Source organism: Hippocampus comes, unplaced genomic scaffold (genome assembly GCF_001891065.2).
Source record: "Hippocampus comes isolate QL1 unplaced genomic scaffold, H_comes_QL1_v1.1 scaffold76, whole genome shotgun sequence".
Taxonomy (NCBI): domain Eukaryota; kingdom Metazoa; phylum Chordata; class Actinopteri; order Syngnathiformes; family Syngnathidae; genus Hippocampus; species Hippocampus comes.
Window position 1 is genome coordinate 1,905,980 of NW_017805277.1, and position 18,455 is coordinate 1,924,434.

Sequence of the window (18,455 nt, forward strand, 5' to 3'; positions counted from 1 at the left end):
AGACAAAACGTAAAATGATTAAATCGGAAATTCTACAGCACAAGAGGGAAATGTGACGTTTTGCACCACCCCGGTTGTACATCAATTTTGGCAGCAAAAGAAGGGTTCTGCATGAAAGTTGATTAACATTTTAAATCCAGGCTAACAAAAATCAAAGAAAATCTGGCAGTCATAGTTAAATTTCCAAAATAAACACAAATAAAACACCCGCTCTATGGACCATGGGCAAAAATACTTAATCAATACAACACAATCAAAGAGGGAAAACAAGCCACATTGCTGTGAAATCAAAGCAGAGCAAGACAAAAATACTTCTCATGTGAACAAAGGAATTAAATGTGCCTCGTCATTCCTTTCAGATGACCAGTGTTTGATGGCGTTCCCACCTGATAAATTAATGTTATAAATAAGGTAACGATTCATGAACAATTCATTTGTTCTTCTTTCACAGCAAAATAAGACCAGTGTATGCAAGAATTACCGTACGTCTGCAGCTTATTCTGCTGAGAACAGTTCCAACCATATAGTGGTCAAAAACAAACCAAAAAAAAAAAAAAAAAAAAAACCAACAACAACCAAGGATTGGTTGCGTCACTACACTGTCCAGAGTCCGCTCACATTTCCTGTCAACGGGTTTCTGAAAACGGGGACGTCAAGTCATGACGATCCATCTATAACTATATTGTGGCAACAGGGAAACATAGTGACTATGGCCCCTTGCAGTTTTACATCAGTGGCACAGTAAAATGTTTGGCACCGCTATACTTGTGGCCACTAATAACACATGGTGGCACTTTTATTCATTTCTTTTTTAATTGTGTGGGATGAGATGCTATTGTGCATGTCTACGCATTCCTCATATGATGAAGTACTTTTGATTTAAAAACCCAAATAGAAATGTGGCTTGCAACCTCCCACAGTCAGCCGAATGTCATCAGCTGACAGTAAACACCACAGTTCACAGCTTGAGGGAGCTTTGTACTTCCTTATTTTGTTTAAAGGAGGAAGAGCAGCGAGAGGAACACACGTGGCAGAGCGGAAGTGAGGACCAATCATGAGTGTGGCGCACATCTTCATAAGGATTCCAGTTATAGGCAACCATGACTGTACAGTCATGTTTATCATGCTTGAAATAAGCTCGACAGCAACTCTCTCCCAAATCAGGCCTTCTACTCGACTTTGACAAGGAAGAAACTGCAAAAATGGTGCACGAACCTGGGGTTATTTACCACTCCATCCACAAGGTTCAATAACACAACAAGTTGAGCAGCATGGCTACTTTTCTTCGCATAAGAGTAACTTAGCCTCTTTTCTCACCTTCGGTTTGGACTGAAGCAAACAGACACTAAAAAACAAGTAAAAACTGTAGAGGAAATCCTATGCACACACAGCGAAGAGGCAGATGTTCATTTAACGCACGTCTGTGCCGTAAAGGTCAAATACAAGTGACTGGCAGACCAAAACACAGCAAAGTTTGCAAGTAAAATTTGGCAGTGGCAGAGGAAATACTAATGCCACATTTTGCTAATCCTTATGTTTATGGCATAACAAGAGAAAAACGCTAGCTCAATCATTTGCTTAGTTGCAGTTTAACTAGCATCTCTAGGGTGGAAAAGTCGCAATATTCAATGATGTGGAAAAAGTTAAGGTTGTGGATTCATTATTGCATCTCTCACCAGAGGTGTAGAGCACACGTTTTAAAACCGTGCCATATTTTTTTTTTCTTTTAGCACAAAAGAGGGAAAACTTGTAACACCAGGAGGTTAGATTTTGTCTGTTACAAACATGCACTCGTTTGCTTCATACACAGATTCACTTGGAAGAGGATACAAGTTTGAGGAGGAAGCATGCAACGCTTTGAGTTAGAAAAACCTTTCCCATTTTTACAGGAAAAAGAAAAATCTTGAGTCACCATCGTCTATTTCGACAGAAGCAGGCAGGTCATTTTGGATCCAGTTCTCCATAGCCCAGACACCGCCCATATGCTGTGACCGCCCCCAGTTGTAAAAGTCTCTTTATGGCTTTGCTCTCCTGTGTGAACAATACTATTGCCATTTGATTCGTTGGACAGAATATCGCAAACAAACGATTGAGAGACTCAAAATGGCCAACATACGAGATAAGGAGGAGGAGGCACACCGGGACACAGGACTGCGGGGGGGTCAGAGGTGAAGGTTCACAGGGTCCGGAGTCTGATGTTGGGATCTTTTTATTTCCTGTTAAGTTTTGTGCTCTTGACATTGCGTTTGGAGCCCTCCGTGCAGCTGCGTATGCCAGCAAGGTGCAGCAAGGAACCGGCAGCCTCTTTAAGCTCCTCATCCAGCTCTGGCTTGACCTCCCGTCGCGGCCTTTTGTCAGCAGGCCACATGATGGCGGACGGGCGGCGGCGTGTTTGGTTGGCGCCTCTCTCATCCCAGAGGTCGGAGTCCTCGTCGCTGTGGAAGCCCTCGCTGCCGGCGCGGCGGGACTGCCTGCGGTCGCAGCCTCCTTCATCTAAGGAGGACAGGGAGGACGAAGAAGACCGGGAGGAGCAGCGCTGCAGGGCGACACTGCTGTAGTTGTGGTCCTGCTTTGGATCGCTGCTCACCAGGACTGAGTCGGGTCTGGAGAGGTCCAGTGGACTGTCCGAATTGCCTGCCGAGAGCAGATGAAACAAAGAGTCATGAGTACCGCACTCCTACCTTAGTGAAATGATATACCTTCTACTATACATTGTAATTAGGCCTTTAAGTTGATCAGCTACGGGGAAAGATAATGATCCATTAATAAATTATTTCAGGATTTTTTTCCCCCCATCTACAGTGAAACAACTTCACAATTTCATTTGTTCCAAGAGACTGTTTGAGAAACAAAATAATTGTTCGTTTCTGGGGAGGGGGAGGGGCGGCTGGCTGTCCGGTACCCAGCACACAGGCAGCGTGAGCTCAGTGCATGCTGCCGTAACTGTGAACAGGCCTCCTAAGGGCATAATCACTCGGTCGTTTTTTTTTAATGTTTTGGAACCCAGAAAGAGGGTTACGTCAGAGCAAAAAACAGTAAGATACATATTTGTATGCAAACTATGTGACGTACCGACAAGCGAACAACGCCACTGCTGTAAGAGCAAAAGCACAATTACCGTAAGTGTTAAAGGATCAGAGGATCAGAATGTTTTGAGCTTTATCAATGTTTCAGTTGTATTGAGCAGAATAATGCTGCTTTGGGGAGGGCTGTCACAGTGGTTGTTGTTCAACTTCCCGTAGCTGATCTCATGTCCTTTAGACTGCAAATTAATTGAGATCAAATCAACAGCACCTATGCTGTTGGCAAGTACTGCACTCCATTTTGCCTCACTTACTTCAAGACCTCATTAATCAGCAAACTACAAAAGTCGTCATGATCAATTAATCCACTGCGATGCACAGGCCAAATTCTAACAGTGTAAATAATAATGATAACAATGAATACATTAATACGAATATATTGTGAACACAGACGATGGAGGTGTCCAAATGAATCAGCAGACAAATAAAAAACACTTAAGCAATGGGGTGGAGGGTATGTGAGGAAGATGAACATATGGTTGCTTGTTGGATTCGCTTACATGGGTCAACGTGGTGCCCTGGGGCAGAGTTTAAGAGCATCATGGCAGTGGCAGCATCAATATCAGACTCTGGAAGAGGAGAGAACATGCATGATAGTCAGTCCTAAGGCGCGAGAGCATGGCAGCAGGGCGCTTCTGTCCCTTTAAGATTGCTGAAGCCCTCCACCAAGCAGTAAAGTTTGATATTAGTGCTGCAAAAGTTCTTGCTTGATAATTGATCTGTATGGCGCCGCTATTTAGCACCCTTTATTGCGGTGCCAAGTAAAACAGTTCCCTGCAGTAAGTTGCTGACAACACGACAGTCATTTTTAAAGTCTTCTTTCTTCCAACAGCTGTATGACACAAAGGAAACCACAACATGCTGAACGTCCTCTACCGTTTATCCTGTTTTGCGCATTTAGTTTCTTGTTTGATTAATTTGCAGGTTACACTGTGAGGAATACCATTTACATGGCTGATGAAGCTATCGCCATCCCACCTGCCCACCCTGTGGTGGAATTGCAAGCCATGCCAACGTTTAACAGTTCCTAACACGACTTTGGCAAGATGAGCTCAAGTGTACCACTTGAGGGCTAATTGACCCAAAAATGCCTATGGAATGGATTGGACAAAACAAAGACTCATCAAAACAAAGCAGAGGATAAATTCATGCTTCTGATCGGGAGAATGCATCCGATCTTCTCAGACCTGACAAAGTGTCTAAAAGCCTCATGGCTCACTTCTGGGGCTCTAAATTATTAATGATTACGGCAAGATTGAGTGCTCCACACTCAGCACCAGCGGAACCTCTGCCTGTTGTCAAGGTTACAAATCTAAGAGGCAGAGAGAGTGGGGAGCTTATAGCTGAGGCATCGAATGGACCACATGAGGCATCAATGACGTGAAAGTAATAAATCAAACTAAGAATTGGAGCGGGTGGGGCGAAATGCTGGATGTTCTGTGACTGAAATACACAAAAGCGCCACAACTGCGATATAATCACAAGCACACTACAGCAAAAGCACCAAGCTAAAGCATGTGAGCATACAAAGACCAAGAGCTCTGCCTCACCTTTAAATGAGCAACCTTGCAGAAAGAGATGGCGAGGGGGTGAGGAGGCACTGCAGGAGAGATTAAAGAAATAAAAATCATCATCAGGCTTAAATTTCAAAAGAGTGCTGATAGAACTAGACACCACGAGAACCAATCAAAATGAGACCATAAAAAGCATCTTCAATTTCAACGAACTAAGCCCATTTAACTCAGAAATATGGTCCGGCTTGATGGCTGGAGAACAATTTCTTGCATCGTCACATCCTGTCACAATTTACTGTAGGGAACAATGAAGGGTCACCTGGGCGGGGAGGCGGGTGGTGTACAGAAGGCATGTGCGGCAGGAAAGTGCTGCTTCTTAAGGGCTTGGATCAAGTTGGGGCGGTATTCTGGGTCGACGCACCAGAGAGAACCTTTCCCATTGGCCTGCAATGATAGTAAAACAAGATGAGATTATCAAGAATTATCATCCAACCTTCCTTTATTTTGCTTTGGTTTACCCCGCTGTCTACAGCCAAATGAGTCTTTCCTCAATTGCCTTACCTGGCTAAATAAAGGTGAAATAAATACTTTGTCAATAGAAACCTCGATCCTGGTAATGACAACTAAACGTATTCCTGAGAAACATATCGGTCATGCCATAGTGATCTGCAAGTATACGTATTATGTTAAAGTAATAAAACACAACGTATGACAGAAAATATAATGCAGAAAAAAAAGATGCTATCATTTCAAGTGACGTTAAACCCAACACCGACTTCCTTGCTACCCATGGTTTATTTATCTGGCTTCAAGCGGTCCATGTTATATAGTAGGATGAGTCATATAAAATAAAATGAATTATTTTAAGGTCAAATGTCTCCCGATAGAAATTGCAGCATTATTATTCAATTGGTATTTGTTACACTACCTCATGGAAAATAGAAAAAAAAAAAAAAAAAAAAAAAGACCACACGCATTGATTGCCATGTTTTCACATCATTTCTCCTGGTGAAAGACAATCGATTGAACAAAGTTCCTTCACATGCTGCACACACTGCTCCAATGGAACCGATGAATTTGTCTGTTGGAGATGTGTACGGGAGTGTGTTAACTGTCACATTATCTGATGGTGGTGTATTGTTGCCCAGTTTGAGGGAGCAAGCGAGGGAGGGCGGAGAATAACCTTGACTCACATTACCAGCCTGTCCCTGATGCAGGAAGAAGGAAATGTCACCATGGCAACGGAAACCACCAGCCAGTGTCATGTGAAACCGACGCTGGTCTGTCAGCAGACCAAGTGCTCACACTGTGCACCTGCATGCTGAGCGACTTGCGCTACTCCATGTTGCGACTCGAAGAGTGCGAACCTCCGCCTATCTCCTCCGGTGGTGGAAAAATAACACGTAGCCAGGCACAGTGCTGGCAACATGGGCTCTACCGGTCACAAGTCTAAACTCACACTGAAGCTCAATATGGCAAAAATGGTGTCCTTACTTGGATCGGCAGAAAACCGTTTCTATTACAAACTGGGCCAACACTGGGTATGAGCAAATATTCTACTTGTGAGCATGAACATTGTGTTCCAAGTACAGGTTTAACAATGATACTTATTTTTTATATTAGCAAGATGACATAGAACAACAACAAACTCACAACATACATGTTTCAAAGTGTTTTCTTTTCGGCTAAAGATAACAGTAAGGTAAACCGTTCAGATTCTATCTTGCAATTTAAAGTCATTTAAATAATAACCTTTTTAGATATATCTGTACTACAATTTCAATCATTATAGAGGATCATTATGCCAGTGAATTACAGAAATACATAAAAAAACCACACAAAAAAAATCACTGGATCATTTGTGTTTTTGTTCACCGACTCCACAAACTCAGTTTTTCAAGAGCTTTTTACAAACGGTCTTAAAAACCAACATTGAAGTGTATTTAGATGCTTAAGACATTTTCAATATGAGTAAATACAGAGATAAAATGGGTTTGTATATTTACTTGAACTTCATTAACATTGTTTCATAGTGCCCTTTGATAAATGGTTCCTTAATAAACCCTTTGCGTTAAGATGAAACCGTGGGGAGGACTTTTCCAACCTTCATCAACTCAATTTCTGGGTCTTGAGTCGTATACCCTGCACGTACAACATACTGTGCTTTGTTTGTATTTCCTTTGTAGCTATGAACTGGATGAAATTCCAGTCTTATCGCAGTAGAGGACACTGTATGTACCGCCATTATGTGGCAGACCTACAGATTGTCACATGAGCTAAACTATTTAGGGATTTGCTAAATAAATGATTTTGGCGAATGAAAATTTAAATACAACTTGATGTAACAAAAGCATAGTATAATGTTGCGATAAAATTGGATTGTACTGATCTGTAAGTGTGTCAAATGTGAAAGCAACTTGGTGACATACCTTTCCTAAACTCCTTTCGACCTTGCGGAAGCATTTATTCAGGGAGAGATTGTGACGCACCGAGTTCTTCCATCCAGTGGGAGCATTGGAGAAGTAAGGGAAGTGCTCAAGAATCCAGCCGTAGATTTCTTTGACGGGTAGAGATTTACTCGGAGATTGCTCGATGGCCATGTAGATGAGGAGTGAAAACGAAAAAGGGGGCTTGGACTTCAATGAGTCCCGCTCTCGACCCCTACTGTGAGTTGAGGCTGTGGACGAGGACGAAGTTCCTTGGTTGGATCCATAGTCTCCTTCAATGTCAAAGAGCGGGCTGCCGCTGGGTTGAGCTTCAGGACCTCCCAATGTAAAGTTCTGAAGCAGGTTCTCGTGAAGCCAGTTGAGGTTGGTGAGTTCTTCATCTTCAGCACCTCCAGTCCGATCCACGCTGGTCGCAAGGGGACTGGATGCGCACTCCGCCTCGGGCAGTGTTCCAACTCCACAAACACCTCGAAGCCATGTCCGCTCCTCTTGCATACCCGGAATTTCCGTTTTCTTGTCTGGTGACATCCCAATAATTGGACCCATTAAATCAAAGAGGTCTGTGGAAAAAGAGGAGACATAGCAATTAGGTTATATGTGATCAGTCAGAAATATGTTTTTTAAAGTTGCCATTATGGCAGCATTGTTTGCAACTTGCAATACTGGGCACACAGGGGTCTTGCCTTTGTTTTCTCAATCTTTCCTTCGAGCTAAGCATACTGTGGTCTTTCTTTTCCACCTCAACTGGACTTCCCAGGCCTTTGCCCCTCTCCTCCATGCCTTGCAAGGATGGAGAGCCTCTTAGATCTCCACCCCTTGACTTTAGCCAAGGACTCTCAATGAGATCCTCTCAAGCAACTGAGCGGACTTAAGGGCCCACTCGTTGACGCCCACATCGTTTCAGGCAAGACCCGGTTGCTCGTTAAGTGTAAATGAGAACGAAACCCGCCAATGACTGCTGGAATCAAGCGACTGCCTACATCTTACAGCGGAAGGTTCTTTATAGACATTATGCATCCACATGTTGCATCAATCCAGTCCCAATTTATTACCTTCAGGATTATGAAAGTACGGTCAGTGCGTGATCGTTGCGCTGCATGTGTCAAAACAGCTGAGTAGAAAGCAATAGGTGTGTTTCGTTATTTTCTTTTTTTTTAAATTGCCCATAGATACAGGGAAGACTTGAATGATAATCTGAAATTTGGCCTGCACTGAACATTTCTTTCTTACTGTGCCCTACATGATGATGAACATCTACTGTTTGTTTGAATGCATTCTCCCAACAAATACAAGTAAGCACATTGTACACTGTTGAGGCCAAGTGTACAAAGAGATTACTCTTTGGCTCAGTTCACAATAAGCTTTAAGTCTTGGGTGTCACCATGACAACCCCACCATCGTTTCAATTATGAGCAGAAACCTCACAAACGAGAGTTGGAAAATGAGTAATCCATGTTGGCTCTCTCCAAAATAATACTCACATAGCGGTACAGAAAATGCCGCAGCACCTGAGTGTGGGCACCAGATGCCTCTGAATGTGGTGATGGGTGATGCACCGAATGTGGACCAACATGGCCATGTAAGGGGACATATAATCTGTCAGATAGGCGTATCTTTTCATTTATGTGACAAGACAAGAATTGGGTCAGACTAAAGAGTGCTTACCCAGAGAACGAGAGGGAGTGGAGGCACGCACATGCATGAACATAGAGACAGACACACAAATCACTTTGTCAAAATCGGCCAGTGACAACAGGAATGAATGGAGAACGGCATTAGCACATTTACTAAATTACCATTTAACCCTCAGTGGGTGTGGAGGAAGATACAGTAGACAACCCCAATTTTCTTTTGGGTGAGTCACGGGTTATTCCGGTTTTCAGAGTGCTTGCAGTGGATTTGATACCTCTGGCAAGGAGGTTATTGTTTCACCACCGTGGGATTGATCAATTGAATCTGGGCAAATTGCTGTTTACGGCTGATGATCCATCAACCTGTATTATTTATAAAGATGGGGAGGTAGTACACTGCCAAGGATGCTCTCATTTAGTTTTGATGACAATACATCACTTGATGATCCCATCATTTGTTGATTTTTTGGGGGATGTATGAACTAAAAATAATGAATGAAAAATACAATTCTTATACTATCGAACATTGGGTTATGAATTTAATTCGTTCAGTCACTCAGTTTGCAATCTGAAACGTTTATAAATCGAGGTACTGTTTTCCATTGAAATGATAGAAAATGCAATTAATCTGTTCCAATTTTGCCTTATCTTTATGGAGGTATGATTAAAATAATACTGCGGAATACAGAAATAAGTGAAAATGTCACATTTTTTTTCAAGGAAATCACACAAATCGCTGTGCAATGTCTTCGCCTTGAAGCATTTTTGTACAGAAGATGTGGTTACAGCAAGCCCATACAGATAGTCGAAAAATGTGTATTGCGCTTGATACACCGAAAGGCGCATAGCATAGGTACAAAGTAAACAATAATATACTTAAGCTTCACAGCGAGGCAGTGCAATCTCTCTGCTCTGCAGAAGCTAGTGATGGCTAGCTAGGTAAGGGTCACAAACCAGAGTGATTGCCCAGAATCCACCTTCGGATGTATAAAATCACACGGTGTGATGGGTTGAAGATGACGGACGGCTATGCATCTAGCAAATGAGTGTATAAGGTATTCGACAAAAAATGTTAGGGAAAATAAAATAAGGAACATTAACAACAAAATTAACTTTTTTTTAAACAAAATCAACTTTTTTTTCCCCCAAATAAAATTTCAAATGAGGGGAGAACCTATTCCCGGCTGTAGTGAGCAGATTAAAGCTGCTCAGAGCAGAGCCATTGCATGAACGTACCTCAACATGACTGAGCTGATATGATGTTTAAAATTTTTTTCCCCGCGCCCTCCAATTGCTTGAAGCCTCGATTAATCAATAATCATTTCCACAGAATGTCAGTGTAATATAATGTGAATTTTTTTCCAATTTGTTTTCTTCTTCAGCACAGAGTGAATCACAACTCTTACAAAACTTGAGCAACAAGATACAGTCTGTGACACAACAAGGCAGGTCACGAGGCCATGAGAATTATCCATTTGAGAAATCAGAAAATCTCTACTCCAAAACAAGAAAGCAGACATCTTGACTTGACAGGTTTCTACTCTGAATGAATTCTCAAATATAGACTGCGACAAGCATTTAAAGACAATGAGGAAAATAACATTCACTCTTCCAAACAACACTTCTGACTAAAAGTAGCTGAGTTTCTAGGCTGCATGGCCCTCACATTATTAACTCAAGTAATGAGGCTGCGGCCCGGGGATACATGTAGAAATCTCAGAATAGACTCTAAAATGAAAGGAACTGGACCTAGAAAAAGTTGGTAACTGCTTGCTCATCAAGAGTTATGTCCTGATTGAGACTGCTCCTTCCAGTCTAATCATGTCATGATTGTGTTACCCAAAACATTCCACTGACAAGACATTAAGGTGACAGCCAACCAAAATAGCACGGGCGTGGCACACAAATTGTGACTGCATTTTGTCAACATTTGTTTCACTTAAGCCTGAAGTCATTTTGTCTTCATTTTATTCAAAATGTGCCACAGACAACAAGGCTCTTTACACGTTCCCGTTTTTGTTTCTTGGAGAAGAAAATAATTCATGGCCTGGCAAAATAGTCAGAACACGAATTAAACCTAAAGCACAAGAGTGCGACACCACCTCACGTCTTAGTTTTGACCTCCCAGCTGCCTGAGAATGACTGGTGGCTCCATGAGGACTGACATTTGAATATCAAAAGAATCCAGGTAAATGGATGGTAGTCTGCATCTAGCCAAACACGGGGAAATATTTTACCACGATTGCATCTGGTCAATTACCCCTGCATTTGGAATGATTACACTTCACTCTTATCAAAACACTTTCAGAGGAAGGGAAAAAAAATCCAATGATTAATCGTATTAAGAGTGGAGCCAATGAGATGGATCTGCCTGTTGATTGCAGCTCATTGTTGAAAACACACCAAAGCTGGAATGGTTCTGACCTGATGGCTCATCTGCAAGTTAAAATAGCCCTGCGTGCCATGAGCAGCATCATATTCATGTGCAAACAGGCAGGGCCAAACAGCAGGTGCCAAGGCAAATTTTCCCCCTTTTCATACTGATCTTTTATACTGTTAAGCACTTAGGCTATTCAAAATTGACACAAAGACATACAGCTGGCTTTAAGTGGCAGATCAAGCCATTGATGTGTCACACAGGTACATCAGAATGTAATCAGGCGACCGCGGCCGCGTCAGCGATGATCTCAGGCAGCGAATCTGACTTTCAGGAATCAGTTGCCACGGCAGCCAGTGTGGCGAGGGAAGCGGTTGGACTTATGTCTGTGCATGAACAGAGAGCTGATGTGGGGGAGATCAATACAGGCGGAAACTGCTGAGGCCAGCAGTCTAGTGCTGTTCTCCACAAAACCTGTCTGACAAAGAGGGCCGGGAAAGGAGGTAGCCAACCTGGATCACATGGTTCTATGACTAAGTTGCTATGAGTGCATACTTGGCTTAAAGTTGCTCATTATATGCAACATAGGATTTGGGGGAAATACATAATTTCGGAACAGAGGGTTGAGTTTAGACACAGTTGAACCGCACCCTGCTCAAAGCCACTAACTAAACCAGTCGACACAAACCAGTTACACCTCTTGGTACACAAAGGTGTGTTGCAAAACCCCAATGGCTGTTATTTGAAACCCTGTGTGATGTTTCTGACTGTCCAACGAATCAAACCTAAATTAGACAAGGGGAAATAAGTGAGCTGGTACACAAGTAACGTTGCTCAATGTGGATTAAAACAATTAAAGGCCGGGATACTCTTGCAGCACATCTTATAAAGTATTGATTTTTTTTAATGTGGATTACTGAGTGATGATCGTACGAGTGAAAAAAAAAAGCTTGCACACAGTAGCAATCAAACTCACACACAAAGAAGCAGTTGTTTTGTCTTCAACCCCCCCCCCCCGCCCCCCATCGTGTTTCTAATCTTTCAGTATTCACCTCGCAGTAACAGACGACCAGGAGGGAAGGAAACACCTCCTGCCTGTTGAGGAAGTCCATTTTCAGAGAGCACTCACAGTTGGGCCAGCTCTACACCAAAAGAGTGAACTAGCGCAACAAGAGGCCAAACGTTTACACAATGCTAGCAAACACCCAAGCCTGTAAATGACACACAAGCAAATAAAAGTAACACAGGAAAGATTGAGGTGGGCCCAGGCACTGACTTTATAGTCTCAAACTGCACTCTGACTCTAATCAGAGGTTAGTTTTCCAAAGTACAGACCTGCCTCCCAGCAAACATTGAAACCTTATCTTGAGGGTCATGCACCCGTCTGGTCTAGAAACCCTCCTCCACCCACAATCTCATATATTTCCAAATACCCTAAACAGCAGGCTTTGCCATACTATTTTCTTTTGGGCTGTTGACAGCTGATGTCCATATCCATCGAAAAATTTTAACAACCGTGTTTACTATCTATGTTTGCAGCACGTTTGCATATTTTGGTTTGAAGAACGAGAGCATCAAGGTTAGTCAATATCAATCATTGCAAACTTTATTGACCACGCACACCGAAATTTCCCACGAACAAAATAAGAGATTTTTTTTAGGCTCAAATTTTGCGCAATTGTCAACTTGAAGACAATTGGCATTGGGTTGCTTGTCCGATGAAAATAAGAACCGTTGATGCCGCAGTGAAGTGCATAATCTTGTCTTGAGCGCCATTTACCTCTGTCAAAACCAGTTGTAAGCAAATCAAAACAACGCATTGTTAAATCTGATACGCATCACAAATATTTACAAATGATGGGGTTTTTTTCTTACCATTGATAACATTTAACCAGCTGCAGTTTTGGTTTTTATTTTTCTAACACCCACTTCATCTCTAGAAGTGCTTGAAGTAGCACAATACTTGCACAAAAGCTACCCAGTGCTGCCTGGTTAGAGTCGCAGCGCTGTCAATTAAATGAACCCTGTTAATTATATCAGGGGTGATGAGACAAAGACCCATTGTTTCCCCTCTTCCCTACTACTCGGTTAAGAAAGCGGCCACATTGCTGCTGTCAGTGACGTGCGTCCTAATCAGCAGCATCTTGCATCCACCAGTCAGGAAGAAGCGAGGGTGGAGGTGCTACTCACAATCAAGTTCGATGTGCATAACTGAAGTGAGCAATGTGTCTAAGTATGACTTGTAAAGAATTTAAAGAATTGACAGTTTTCTCCATGTTGGCTCTTGTCTAACACCAAAGTCAGCTCGCAAAGAGTCTTACAGAGAGGAGGATGTTGAATGATCCAAGAAAGATGTGACTGGTCAATTTAACATTACAGCATTAAATGTAATCCCTTTGTCAATTAGGACACATCATAGTTAGCTAGAATGTTGCTTCTATAATGGAATGTCAAACATAATTACAGGGTAGACATGTATCTATTGTTTTCATACAGAATCATATTTGGTAATCAATGACTTCTTTTGAGGAGCAATCTTGTCATTTTAAGGAGCAATTTATTGCAAGTTAATCCCCGGGGCCTGAAGCAAGGGTTTTGTTTAAAAAACGAATATGACATAACGGGCGAGTTGCAGGGCTACAAGTACTCAGTATTTTAGTATTCGACTGACAATTCTATTGAATAATCATATATTTCTTTCAAATTAGAGCTATTGTTGTTTAATATTTTTAGAATTGATCATTCCATTTATTACATCAATAAATGGAGTGATCAGATATAATTTTAGTTTGCATGAAATGAAGCATTTGTTGCTCTCAATTACAGTTTATTAAACAATTGTTGTTCACTTGGCATTGTTTCATGATGAAACAATAATGAAGCAATATCACACGAGAGGGATTGATGTTGTAACTTGTCACCCTTTTTGAAGTGTATTCAGTTACTGGTTCGGTTGTTGTTTTCTAAAAGTAATTAATTCATTAATTTATTTATTTATGAACAAAAAACCATCATGTCAACATCAAAGACAGCCAAGCCACGGACTCTGTTATTGGGACGTGGAAGGGAACGATAGGCATGAAGTGAACGGAAACTTGCGCTAGTGTCGGACTTCAGAAAGTGAGTCGCAACTGGTTGAGTTCAGTGTTGAACATGCACCTCAAATCACGACACCAGACTTCTGCTTTGGGAACCGAGACTCTTGATTGTCAACTGAGAGAACATTGAGTATGTTGTGTACTGCATTCATCTTGTGGACATCACACTCTTTAAGAGCAGTAAGAAAACACACACTTTTTTAAGTTGTTATATGGAGACAAGATGTTAAAAATCTAGGGAGTTTTCAAATTCAGAGATTCCACTCCAATTCTGTGAATGTTTATAATTATTTCATGTACTCCTTTTAAGACTTCTGCTTTGGGAACCGAGACTCTTGATTGTCAACTGAGAGAACATTGAGTATGTTGTGTACTGCATTCATCTTGTGGACATCACACTCTTTAAGAGCAGTAAGAAAACACACACTTTTTTAAGTTGTTATATGGAGACAAGATGTTAAAAATCTAGGGAGTTTTCAAATTCAGAGATTCCACTCCAATTCTGTGAATGTTTATAATTATTTCATGTACTCCTTTTAAACCCAGAATGGTTTATCTATTCATTTCATTTCAAGCGGTCAAATCCTTGTTACAAATTATGGTGTATTCACAAAAACAGATTTTAAAAACTAGAATACTCATTTCACTTTTGATGAAATTTATTAGAAATCTATACTATACACAACATTCATACACTACACATTATAGACTGGGTTTGGGAATCAGAATGAGAAATATCTGCTTTTCTAACAAATCTAAAACTCTAGTCAGTCACACGCCTACAAAGCACATGGTGGATTTTAGACGCAACCTTCCATTCACTTGGGGTCAGAGTACACAATACTGTGATAAGACTGATTACATGGCAACGCCACCATTTTGAATTGCAGTTCCTGTGCCACTTTAGCCTCAATAGGAACAACAAACAAAGAGTTTAGATTTAGTGTTTATTTCCCCAATTGCTGTATTTGATACACTGAACGTGGTGAGCTGATTGAGCAGAAAGTGATCTCAGTAATACGTGCATTTTGAAAATAGAGTCGAAGTTGGTCACATTTTCAAGACTGTTAGCATACATTCCCTGAGGCACATCTGCATCACTGATAAAGTAAAATAGAGCAACTGCTAGGAAAACTGAAACCAATAGGTATTCAAAGTTGTAAAAAGTAAGTGCGGTTCCCACAAGGGATCCAGAGGAGATATGTTTGTTACCGCTGAATTGAGTACAGTGTTCTGATAGAGTAAAATATCCCAAACAATGAGTGCTCTGTCAAGGCACAGGCTAAGCAGAAATACAAAACGTGACTGTCCACAATCCAATCCAATTCAACTCAGAATCAGTACGTCTGGACTTTTTTCCTAATCTAATGAACTACGTTCAGCTAGTGGACCCACACTCCAATTTAGACCATTAAGCCACACGAGCGAAATGGTTCAGTTGGGTCCTCCATTTTGGTCAAGATTTAAATATCTCGACAACTTCTTGCTTGAATGACTTGGTCATGACAATGGTCCAACTCGACTTTTTCATTTGGTGTCATTTTATTTCAAAGGCACTTAATAAGCTTACTGACAACATCGCCATTAGGTCACCACAGGCTAAAATGTACTGATTGACAGACAGCACTGTTCAATGAAATGAAGCACTCAGGGCAGCTACAATTTGTGCAGTCTGACAATCAAAATACCGGTTGTGGACTGGGGACAGCCACTTGATCTGAATCAGGAAAATGTTAAATCATTTCATATTACTTTATGGAAGGTCAACTGCTATTAAGCCCTTCATTGGAATTCTCAATCGTGACACTAAAATTGCATGCAAGTTCCCGCCGTAGGTCATAAAGATCCAGTCATAGTGACACATAAGGAGTCATTCAAATGTTTTGGTTACATCAGTAGTTTGCTCCTATTTCAAGTATGACATTTATTACTGATACAGAGATGTTTTTCTTAACGTGACTAATATCACTGTACTTGACTTAACTAAGTCAAGTACTGAACTAACTGAACTGAACTAATAAAACAACTTCAATCCCCCATTTTATTCATTTCAGAAGATGTATTCGTGTTGTCATTGCTGTGCTCATTCATAAAATGTGTTCTTCGGTGAGCTCATTAAAACGTAATGCAAGGATACAAAACTTCAAAAGCAAAAATTGAAGAAAATACATCACAATGTGAAGTACACTAAATCCTCCAACTGGCTTTTCATTTTTGAAAAGCTGCTTGCTATTGTGTTACCTTATCAAATCTCATTTTACATGTACTGCAAGTATCCATCAATAAAGCACAAGACAACAAAATGAACGTTCTTACTTTTAGTAATCATGTTTCTACCTTATTAAATGTTAACGGGTTTACATTTCTGTCCTGTAAGTCTTAAAACAAACATCAACATTTAGTAATTTAACAGTTGATGATTATCATTAGTACATAATTGGAGAACATCAATGTTCTCTCAACAACTACTGCAACCTAATTTTTAGTGCAGGCTTTTATTTCTGTTTCTATGAAATTTTAACTCATAATAATCATTCCAACTGCTGTGGCCTCCATTTAAGGAATGAATTAAATTTTTCAATGTTACAGGGCTTCACTGATATTAAAGCCATTGAGCATCAGCAAAAACAACATTGCAGAGTTCTATTTATAGTAACGAATGTCAGTAAAGTTAGCAAGCTCTCGGCTATTCTGGGGGGCAAGCGTAATAACCCGGCATTGGCCTCTGTACATACAGACGTGGAATACATGCAAGGACTACAAACAACAATGAAGACAACAGATGGTTGTGGCCATAGAAACGCTGGCTATAAAGCAATGGCAGATTGATAACATCTGCTTTTTTATGTTCATTTAGCTTTATCTCTCTTTGTTTTACATTCTATTTATCACAAGGTCTCTAGCAAATGTCAAAATAGGTTTAAGTCAGTCTGAACATTACAACATATTTTTCCCCAAGAAAAACTCATTTGCTGCAGCAAGAAAATTAGTGATGGTTCCAGTTCGTATGGTGGATAAAGTACAGAAGCATTACATAATGCTAAGTGGACTATTTTGTAACTGCAACATTTAATGGCATTTCCAATAACATCAGTCTGTTTTGAGTGGCAATAAGAACAATTTCTGCATTCAGATATTGGCTATAGAAAACTCAGTTCATGGGACATGGTGACAACCCATTACAACGTGCTCAGTCAATGTAACCTCGCGTTGTTTGGTCCCAACGAAATTCACAGTTACATGTTATAATTATAATTAAGTATCACTTGTATCAACTTGAATCGCTGTGTGTTTAACGGTTGTTGCGAAAACTAACAGCTACCACATAAAACAAATACGGTTGATGGCCAATACTTGGAGAAAAGCGGAGATGAATCACCACCAACCACAGTCACACACAACGTGGAATATGAAGTTACGCGCAGTGACGTGTACTGTTGCACAATACTTCCCGACAAACCGGACTCGTTACCGAGTAACTTATCACCGCTTAACAACTATTTGGTCAACTTTACCATGACTGAATGCGCTACGTTCCATGCGTTAGCTCACCCAGTACAGCAGCCACGAAGCGAAGTAGCCTTAGCAGTCGCGCGGTAGGTCAGTGAGGGTAAATCCACCGCTAGCGCTAGCATTGTACAACTTGAAGCACTCTATCGATTTTATGTCGATAAACGTGACACAGCCAAGAATAATCAGCGGCAAGCGCACAGAATGAACGGCTGGCCACTTGAACATTCCAGATGAGAAAGCAGAAGGGAAGTAACGTTAGCTAGCTGCCACATGCCGTCGCCGCTTATGGTGCCATGCTCGCCGCTCTGAGCAAAGTCACTTGACCACGTTTACTTTTAGCTTGTTCCGAAACGCAAGCCTCGCAAACATGATCCAAGCGCACACTGACTTAAAAATCCAGGGAGGAAGGGGGAGGAGAGCAGGATACTCACAATCATGTACGTCGTGTCTCGGTGCGGTGTGTTTAAAGACGCGACAGTACGCAGTTTATTCGGATGTCTGCCTCGCACAATGTCAGAGATCAGATCAGCAGCTGCTTCCTCCATGCACGCAGCGCGCGGATCGCACAGCGCACAGCAACGCTACCAAACCCCTAGCCGTCGTCATGGCAACACAGTCACTCCAGCCAATCACAGCCCCTCCCCTCCTATCTCCCCTGGCAACTGCCGCAGCGAAGGGGCTCCACCAGCGCGCACGCTATCCTATTTTGCATCGCCAAATGGGCTTTCACTTTTTTTGTAATCTCCTTCTATCTTGGCAAAATAGATTTAAACATCGAGATATATTTATTAT

At 41.4% G+C, this 18,455-nt stretch overlaps 1 protein-coding gene across 3 annotated transcripts; it reads right to left on the minus strand.

Moving 5' to 3' along the window:
• Window positions 1-807: 807 nt before the first annotated feature.
• foxn2a (forkhead box N2a) lies at window positions 808-18,455 on the minus strand. 3 transcript variants are annotated; one of them, XM_019870460.1, is made up of 6 exons: window positions 18,095-18,455; window positions 7,027-7,604; window positions 4,917-5,041; window positions 4,634-4,683; window positions 3,584-3,652; window positions 808-2,634 (listed from the first exon to the last, which is right to left on the minus strand). In XM_019870460.1, exons 2-6 carry the CDS (start codon window positions 7,588-7,590, stop codon window positions 2,210-2,212), a joined length of 1,233 nt encoding a protein of 410 aa, XP_019726019.1. In that variant the 5' UTR covers window positions 7,591-7,604; window positions 18,095-18,455; the 3' UTR covers window positions 808-2,209. The 3 variants fall into 3 exon arrangements, with proteins under 3 accessions (XP_019726019.1, XP_019726020.1, XP_019726021.1); XM_019870461.1 differs by lacking the exon at window positions 18,095-18,455 and adding an exon at window positions 17,703-17,990; XM_019870462.1 differs by lacking the exon at window positions 18,095-18,455 and adding an exon at window positions 7,728-9,150.

Excerpts from the sequence above, each read along its gene's own strand:
- foxn2a (XM_019870460.1), bottom strand. The coding sequence starts at position 7,590 with ATGGGTCCAATTATTGGGATGTCACCAGACAAGAAAACGGAAATTCCG. Across the intron at positions 5,042-7,026 it reads TCGAAAGGAGTTTAGGAAAG|GCCAATGGGAAAGGTTCTCT; the intron begins GTATGTCACCAA and ends CTATCATTGCAG. Across the intron at positions 2,635-3,583 it reads AGGGCACCACGTTGACCCAT|GCAATTCGGACAGTCCACTG; the intron begins GTAAGCGAATCC and ends TGCTCTCGGCAG.